General features: G+C 38.1%; 3 protein-coding genes across 4 annotated transcripts in view; 2 read left to right on the forward strand and 1 right to left on the reverse strand.

The window, feature by feature from the left end:
• The window catches only part of LOC104788292 (eukaryotic translation initiation factor 4G-like), a gene marked incomplete at its 5' end in the record, with an annotated part of 8397 nt that extends 4982 nt beyond the window's left edge, over positions 1-3415 (forward strand). The window contains 3 exon segments of the mRNA XM_010514028.2: positions 1-2184; positions 2632-2826; positions 2916-3415. Coding sequence (XP_010512330.2) covers positions 1-2184; positions 2632-2826; positions 2916-3246 — 2710 coding nt within the window.
• LOC104788293 (60S ribosomal protein L37a-2) lies at positions 3727-4866 on the forward strand. The gene is made up of 5 exons (XM_010514030.2): positions 3727-3810; positions 3998-4037; positions 4306-4394; positions 4480-4562; positions 4664-4866. Exons 1-5 carry the CDS (start codon positions 3808-3810, stop codon positions 4725-4727), a joined length of 279 nt encoding a protein of 92 aa, XP_010512332.1. The 5' UTR covers positions 3727-3807; the 3' UTR covers positions 4728-4866.
• On the reverse strand, positions 5465-7303 carry LOC104788294 (casein kinase II subunit beta-3). 2 transcript variants are annotated; one of them, XM_010514031.2, is made up of 5 exons: positions 6908-7303; positions 6592-6810; positions 6375-6484; positions 6113-6278; positions 5465-5989 (listed from the first exon to the last, which is right to left on the reverse strand). In XM_010514031.2, exons 1-5 carry the CDS (start codon positions 7122-7124, stop codon positions 5859-5861), a joined length of 843 nt encoding a protein of 280 aa, XP_010512333.1. In that variant the 5' UTR covers positions 7125-7303; the 3' UTR covers positions 5465-5858. The 2 variants fall into 2 exon arrangements, with proteins under 2 accessions (XP_010512333.1, XP_010512334.1); XM_010514032.2 differs by having other exon boundaries at positions 6116-6278; positions 6908-7302.

The following is an 8953-nucleotide window of genomic DNA, read 5'->3' on the forward strand; positions in this document are numbered from 1 at the left end:
TGCTGCAGGGACAACTTCTGATCTTTATAATGCGTACAAAGGACCTGAAGAAAAGAAAGAGCCGTTAGAGAGCTCAAATGTTGTTCATGATGTTTCAAACCAGAAGCCGGCACCTGTCATTCCTCAGGCTGTTGCTGAAGCCACTGTGGATGCTGAACCAGTGAAAAATGAACCAGAAGACTGGGAAGATGCGGCCGATGTTTCTACACCAAAGTTGGAAACTGCAGATAATTCTGTGAATGCTAAGAGAGGTTCCTCAGATGAGGCCAGAGACAGCTGCAGCAATACAGAAAAGAAGTACTCCCGTGATTTCCTTCTTAAGTTTGCGGACCTGTGTACTACTCTCCCTGTGGGATTTGATCTTGCGCCTGATATTGCTAGTGCCTTGATTTTTGCTAATATGGGTGCATCTCATCATGAACATGATTCTTATCCTACTCCTGGAAAGGTTATGGATCGCCAAGGGAGTAGTGCTCGATTAGATCGTCGTCCTACCAATATGGTTGACGATAGATGGACAAAGAATCAGGGTTCTGTTCCAGCAGGATATGGGGGTAACGTAGGTTTCCGACCTGGTCAAGGAGGAAACTCAGGAGTTTTAAGAAACCCTCGTATGCAGGGACCGATTATGTCTAGACCGATGCAACCTGTGGGTCCTATGGGAGGAATGGGCAGAAATACCCCCGACTTATGGCAACGTGGTTCAAATTTCCAACAAAAGGGACTTTTTCCTTCTCCACATGCTCCTATGCAGGTGATGCACAAAGCTGAGAGAAAATACCAAGTCGGTACAGTTGCAGATGAAGAACAAGCAAAACAAAGGCTATTAAAGGGAATCCTGAACAAGTTGACCCCGCAAAACTTTGAGAAACTGTTTGAGCAAGTTAAAAGTGTCAACATTGACAACGCTGTTACACTTTCTGGAGTCATTTCACAGATATTTGACAAAGCCTTGATGGAGCCTACCTTCTGTGAGATGTATGCAGATTTCTGTGTACATCTTTCTGGGGCGTTACCTGATTTTAATGAGAATGGTGAAAAGATTACCTTCAAAAGATTGCTTCTCAATAAATGTCAGGAAGAATTTGAGAGAGGGGAGAAAGAAGAGGAGGAAGCCAGTAGAGTAGCCGAAGAAGGACAAGTAGAACAAACCGAGGAGGAACGGGAAGAGAAAAGACTCCAGGTGCGAAGGAGAATGCTCGGTAATATTAGACTTATTGGTGAGTTATACAAGAAAAAGATGTTGACTGAGAAAATCATGCACGCATGCATCCAGAAGTTGCTCGGGTTTAATCAAGATCCTCATGAAGAGAACATTGAAGCTCTTTGTAAACTAATGAGTACGATAGGAGTTATGATCGATCATCAGAAAGCCAAGGGCCTTATGGATGGGTATTTTGAGAAAATGAAAATGCTATCATGCAAACAAGAATTGTCGTCTAGGGTGAGGTTCATGTTGATTAATGCCATCGATTTGCGAAAGAACAAATGGCAAGAGAGAATGAAGGTCGAAGGACCAAAAAAAATTGAGGAAGTGCACAGAGATGCTGCACAAGAACGCCAAACTCAAGCTAACAGGCTTTCACGTGGACCCTCGATGAATTCATCAGCAAGAAGAGGACATATGGAGTTTAGTCCTAGGGGGGGAGGAGGAATGCTATCACCTCCAAGTGCCCAAATGGGTGGTTTCCATGGACCACCTCAAGGTCGTGGCTTTAGTAATCAGGACATTCGATATGATGAAAGGCCACCTTATGAGCCTAGGATGGTTCCAATGCCTCAAAGGTCAGTAGGTGATGAGCCTATTACCTTGGGTCCGCAAGGTGGTCTTGGTCAGGGAATGTCTAGAAGGCCTGCACTAGTATCAAACACTTATCAGTCTGATGCTACTCAGGCCGGTGGTGGAGATTATAGGCGACAGGCTGGTGGTTTGAATGGTTTTGGCTCACAAAGACCTGCAAGTCCTGTTACTCACGGACGGTCAAGTTCTCAAGAGCGGGGAACAGCATATGTCCACAGGGAATTTGCAAGTCTGTCTCGTGCTTCTGATCCGTCACCAGAAGTTTCATCTGCTAGGCAAGTAGTACATGGGCCATCGTCCACAGTAAACAGTCCTCGAGAAAATGCTTTGTCTGAGGAACGGTTACAAAATATGTCATTGTCTGCAATTAAGGAATATTACAGGTACTATATCTCTCCTTTCTTGCTGGTCGTTTGTTACGTTCTCTGCATAGTGATCAGATACTGCCACATTTAGCATAATAGTATATGAAAACCTACGTAGGTACAGTTGGATCAAACTACAGTTGATTCGTTTACAGTTCGCACGTTTGTTTTACAAGGGTTCTGATAAAGTGTATATAATACGTGAAGTAGGTCAATTAGAATTGGTTGCTAACCGTTTAATAATACTTATGAGAGACATTGTTCCTTGGTTTTGATAGAATCTCTAATAAATGGTGAACATCTGACTGGTTTTTGTGCGTCATATACCACATGTGATAGTTTAAAGTCAGTCTGTCCCTTTTGATACTGAATGAAGTGTTGTGTTGTTAGTTTCTATACTTTTTGCCGTATTGTGGTCACCTATTTTTTTTTATTGATAAACACTTTGGTGAGTTTGTTATGCAGTGCCCGAGATGAGAAGGAGATTGGTTTGTGCATGAAAGATATGAATTCACCAGCTTATCACCCAACAATGATTTCTCTGTGGGTATCTGATTCGTTTGAGAGAAAAGACAAAGAAAGGAATCTATTAGCAGAGCTCCTTGTTAACCTTGTGAAATCTGCTGACAACGCCTTAACCGAAGTCCAACTAGTGAAAGGGTAAGTAAAACGAATCCCCCCCCATAAATCTCTCTAAGTCGCACTCCAATCAAATGGGCTTAAATATGTTGCTGTGTTGTTGTTTACAGGTTTGAATCTGTTTTGACAACCCTGGAGGATGCCGTAAATGATGCTCCGAAAGCAGCAGAGTTTCTTGGTAGAATCTTTGGTAAAAGTGTGACAGAGAAAGTAGTGACATTGACAGAGATTGGTCGGTTAATAAGAGAAGGAGGAGAGGAACCAGGAAGTCTAATAGAGTTTGGATTAGGCGGAGATGTTCTTGGGAGTGTTTTGGAGATGATAAAGACAGAAGCTGGAGAAGATGCTTTGGTTGAGATTCGCCGGAGCTCAGGTCTGAGGATTGAAGATTTCAAACCTCCTGCACCTAACCGGTCTAAGATATTAGAGAAATTTACTTAGGAAAAAAAAAAAACAATTGGAACTCATCTTTTGAGTTCCTTTTCTTCTTCTTTTTTTTTTTCGTTCTTTTCTCTTAAAAGTCTTTTCACTTTTTTTTAAGTGCTTCGACAAAACTAATTTGTTAAAAAAGGAGTTTCTCTATTTTATTATATAGCAAAACCTTCCAAAATATTTCATTTTTTAGTTAACCTTTCATATATAACGAAAGTTTTAAGAGCACAGAGAGCTCAATACTAACTTACAAAATCGTTATAATTTAACAAACTTGATTAAATTAGATGAGATCGGTGATATGTGTGGCATAAGGTTTTTACTTTTTAGGATGTGTGTGGTTTAAACAAAAATATTCTGCAATCCATGTGAAAGAAAAAAAAAGCAAAAAGGGCTCTTATGTTAGTTGGGCTAAGTTGATGGCCCATATATGATGATGGTCAAAAGGCCCATATCAAGAAAATGCCCTAACATGATTCGTATATAAAGAGTAGCTTAGAGTGGGCAAAGGATTGTTCACTAGGGTTTCTTATCTTACGGCGTGGTGTTCCCTTCCTGCTTGCTCTGAAAATGGTGAGACGCCTCTCCTTTTTTCTCTTCGTTATTGTTCTTATTATCTTCAGTAGCCTCCTTCTGTTCTCTCGTTCGAGCTTTTGTTTTTGTTATATTGCAAGTTTTGTAGTTGATCTGAGTATTCTGATATTATTCTAGTTTGTGGTTACCTCTTCTAACTTCTTCACTCTCTTGAATCTTCCCACAGGCGAAGAGAACGAAGAAGGTCGGAATCGTCGGCAAATACGGTAAGCTTCCTCAGTTTTGATTTCTATTTGGATGGTCGATTCCATAGAATAGGATCTGCCGTTTGCTTAGTTCTTAGCTCATTTGGTATATTGTCTCGTAATGAATATTATTAGATTCGTTCATTTCTCATAGTGCGATGTGTATACGTGAGAGATCTGTCTTCTATGGTTTCGATTTACGCTATTGTTTTTTTGTTTGGGGCTCAGTGGGTATTGTATATGTATTGTGAGTTCTCTTCTTAACACATCGAATGGTTATATGATTCAGGAACACGTTATGGTGCGAGTATCAGGAAGCAGATCAAGAAGATGGAGGTCAGTCAGCACAGCAAGTACTTCTGTGAGTTCTGCGGCAAGGTAAAGGGTTCATCTTTCTCTTTTGCTTATGGTTTCCTGAATCTCTTATGTGTATTGAATGTGGGTTTTTGATTAATGGTTGCAGTACGGAGTGAAGCGAAAGGCTGTTGGTATCTGGGGATGCAAGGATTGTGGAAAGGTCAAGGCTGGTGGTGCTTACACCATGAAGTAAGTGAATCCTGATTTTTTATAAATTTTTTGCTTTGTGTTTTATTAATCATTTAGTATCTGTTTTCTGACAAGTCTTTGATCCCTTGTGTTAATTGCAGCACCGCCAGTGCGGTCACTGTTAGAAGCACAATCAGAAGGTTGAGGGAGCAGATCGAGGGTTAAACCTGGTGGCTTTTATATTTTGTTTCTTCGTTTTGATAATTGAGTTTTGTAGACTCTATGCTTTTGTGGTTTTGAATCAAGACTTTATTATTACATTAAGCAGTGAAGCATGTTTTTATTCAATTTTTGAGTTGGCTTTTATTAAGTTCTTAGGATATTATATCCTTTAACTAGCTTTGAATCAGTACTGATATCATTTAAAGTTTACACTCAATCCAACCTTGATGTTAAAGAACTATTTTGATATAGGATTTGTTAATTGTAACTTAAACCAACCTTGATTTTCTTGAATACTTATTTGGTCTAGGACTGATGAAACCGCAACAAGAGTTTTAGGTTAACTTCGTTACAGTACTCTCCCTCGTACTAATTAATACTTTACCGATCAATCTATATAAAGCGTCATTACTAAGTGTATCTGCGAATTTGATGTTTTTGCTTTCTTTCCCCAATTCTGATTCTGATATTAGCATTAGAACTAGACAAACGTTATAAATAACACCCCTTTCAGGCTTTGGGATACTACCTACCAACCTATTACAAATGTTGGATTATCACATATGTAGTTCAGATCATTTCCTAAGGACCTAAACAGAAACGGTGAATAAATTCTTAATTTTTGATTTGTTCTAAAATGAAATTGTTCAAACCGGGATGCGCTTGTCTTAAACAAACAAAATTTAGTTGAACTTGGTAACGATCTCTTACTGGAAAAAAAAAGTTACACGCTTTTTGACTGATAAACTAAGAGGCTCTTCTGATTAGAAACAATTTCTGAGGTTTTACATGAAATTAGAAAGACAAATAATAATAAGCTGAGAAGGGAAACAACAGTTAAAAAACAAAAACCCAATTAACTGGGGATAAACTTTTCGGAGACAAACCCCGATAAGTGTGTCTTTTCATTTCCCTCAAAGAGCCAGGCTGTTGTGTTGCGCTTACAAGTTTTCTTGGAACTTCATTCATAGTAGATTATTTCAAGATTCCATCTTCCAACTTCATTTTAGCTCTCATCCTCTTCTTACTCAATGATTGATGTATGTTCGTTCATTCAAACCGCAGCTATCGTTTTCCGTTGCTCATCCGGATGCAAAAACCGAGTCACCATTGAGAATGCAGCGCGGTAAGGCATCATGGTTTGTGTACCTTAAAACCAAAGATTTTAGGGACGTAGTTTTGAGTCGGTTTCTGCGGCTTTAAGTTCCCGTAAGTCATCAGGAACAAGTGAGGGAATGTGGTTCCAAAGTAAGCTCCATCAATATCTGCATAAGTCATTTAAGGGAAAAACGCTAAGATACAATAACACACTCAAGATCATCAGAGTGTGTTCTCAACTCAAGCAAAAGCCGAGCTAAAGCAAAATTATGAACAGAGAAAAAGGATACTGCCTTGGAATTTAGATCGCGGGTAAGAAATGTCTTCGCATTTTGGGCAGTATATCTTAACAGTACTCGATCTCGGGATGTCGGATTGTCCAACAGGGAGACAAGACTGACCGCAACAGAAAACTCTCGGGCATCTCCCGAAATCACAGTTCTTGTACTTGTCAGTCTAGACAGAGAGATCAGTAACAAGAGAGAGAGGTCGTTACTCGTTAAGCAAACAACAAAGAAAGTTTCAAAAAAGCACCAAAACGTAAACACAAACCATAGCAGCCATTCCTTTAGTTGTCAAAATGTAACGAACATGAATAAGACCATAAAGCATCTCAGCAGCTGATTCAACCATTTCATTCTGTTCTTCCGTAAACATCTCACCTAAATCCCCCCCAAAAAGAATAAGATACTCAGGCCAAAAAGTTTCTAACTTTTAGAATGTANGTAGTTTAAGCAAAAAGAGAGAGGGAGAGAGGGGTGACACTTACTGTTGGAAGATTCAACATCTAAAATGAGATCAAGAGCATAATCATAGTAAGGAACTTGACCACTTAATCCACAAAGATTGAAGTCATCTTGAATATAATCTTCATCGACTTCACAGAAGAAATCATTGCCTCTCAAATTACAAAACCAAGAGATCCATGATGTATCATCACCTTCCGATCCACTTACATCAGACCCTTCACTATCACTTTCAGATTCCACTGCCCAAAAAAAAAAAAACAAGAATCATTAAGAACAATGCTATTAAAATTAAACCTACCACAACAAGATGTGAAAGAAGGAAAGAAAGAAACAAACCATCGGGAAGCTGAGATTTAGCAGTGGAGGTAGATGTGAATGAAAAGGGATCTTTGTCTTTAGAAGAAGTGAGAACCCTAGATGTGGTGTTGGAAGCTGAAGATTTCTCTAGTTTCTTGTTGAGTGCATCGTTGATTCGTTTCCGATCAATTGCTCCACCGAGGATCTCCGATCTCGACGACCCACCTCCTCCTCCTCCATTACGTTCCTTGTACATAATTCGATTCCTCCAGAACAAAAAAATTGGAGCTTTAGATTCTCAAAGTCTCAAACTTTCTCAAGCTTTGATAGAAAGGCATGAAGAGAGACGGAGAAATCTAGGGTTTTCTCATTTTTTGGTTTTTTTAATTTTAATTTTAAAATTTTTAATTTTAAATTTTTTATATCAACTTTTTTGGTTACAGAGTGGAAGACAGGACATAGGAGATGTAAAGATAGTCTCTCTTTCTTGATTTTTCTCCCACTCTTTGTCTTTTTTTTCTTTTCTTGTTAGTTTTATTATACAATGGGCTTCTCTGATTGGGCCTTGTGTGTGTGATGATGATAATTTATTGTAAGCAAATAGTTTGTGTCGATACTATTTGCTAAAAGCTATAAACAGGCTTCTTTACTTTGCTTTGTTTGAATGTTGTAACTTGTAGCCGTTGTTGGTACCACTTGGGGTATGATGAACTACTAAAAACATTAGTTTTGGAAGTTAAAACTGAACTGGATTACTCGTCAGAATTGCGAACTTGTTAGATAGCGTGTACATATATATGGGCCTAACTAAAAAAACTGTGATTAGCTAGAATCAGGTAGTTATTGCTTCCATCAAAGTCGGCCAATACTGGTCGGCCACACAATATGGATTCCCTAAATTTTTAACCAAAACGAAAGGTTTTATCATGCATTGGTCAACAGAGCTAGACCGGAGTACAGAACAAAGGTCATCGAATAATAAATTTATCGTGAACATCAAGGAAAGTAAGTTAATGATACTAGTTGATTAAAAAATCGGACATGAATAGCACGAACTGAGCTATACAAAATGTAGTCTAGAGTTAAATCGTGTTTCAATCAAAGGTACTCGAGTTTGTGCTGGCGTACGTGGTTCACGACTCTGCATAAAAACTTGTTATATATTATGAATATTTTTGTCGCTGCTAAATACTAAAAATCAAAAGTAGTGAAACGATCGACGTATATTTTCTTAGCAAATCGTTATTTTGAAGACTCTTGACTCTTGAGTCTATACTAGAGAAGTTATGTATATTTTGGGTTCAGCATCAAATAATATCTTTTATTTCTTCGTTTATGTGTTAAATAAGTTTGTTTTTCTCTATAATATACAAATTTGATTGATAAGATAATGATTTGAATATGGTGATTATTTTTCTGTATCCTGTACAATTTTTTTTTTTTTTTTAATTTAAAACACTGTAATATACTTTTGACACCCATAATCTTTGGGATCTAGAAACATTTTATGCAAAACGGAGACTTTGTCGGAGAAAGTAGCCATGCGGCCATGCCTCGTGACACCGACTTTTGACAATTCCCGAGTTGAGTTTTAGTATACTCCAATCGTAAATGTATTTGCATTAAACGTAATGAACTAATCCTATACTATCTTTTATTTTATATTTTTTAGCAGTAAACGTAAGGATCAAATAATTGAGATATAGTACTTATATGCAAATAAGTAAGTGAATGTCTCTAATCACACGAACAAAAAGGAAAAGGCAATCTACTGCTAACACGCGGGTCGGCTATAGTAAAACCATACCGGTCATAGTATTGGCCCACGCCGTAATGAAACTGTCTCCCTCTCCCCCATGAGAGATGAGACCAAGATCGCACTTACTCCATGTGATTAGCTTTGTAAGACAACATTATTACTTCTATACAAACCCTAGTATTATCTTCTGACGAAAATCCAGTTTCAGATTCGATATCTTTCTTTATTACTATTCAAAAATCACACAAAAAACTAGATCGAAAGCGAATAGCATTTGTTAGATTTGTAGTATTTTGTCTTATTTACTCAAATGGGATTTTTTTTTT

This window comes from Camelina sativa, chromosome 5 (genome assembly GCF_000633955.1).
Source record: "Camelina sativa cultivar DH55 chromosome 5, Cs, whole genome shotgun sequence".
Taxonomy (NCBI): domain Eukaryota; kingdom Viridiplantae; phylum Streptophyta; class Magnoliopsida; order Brassicales; family Brassicaceae; genus Camelina; species Camelina sativa.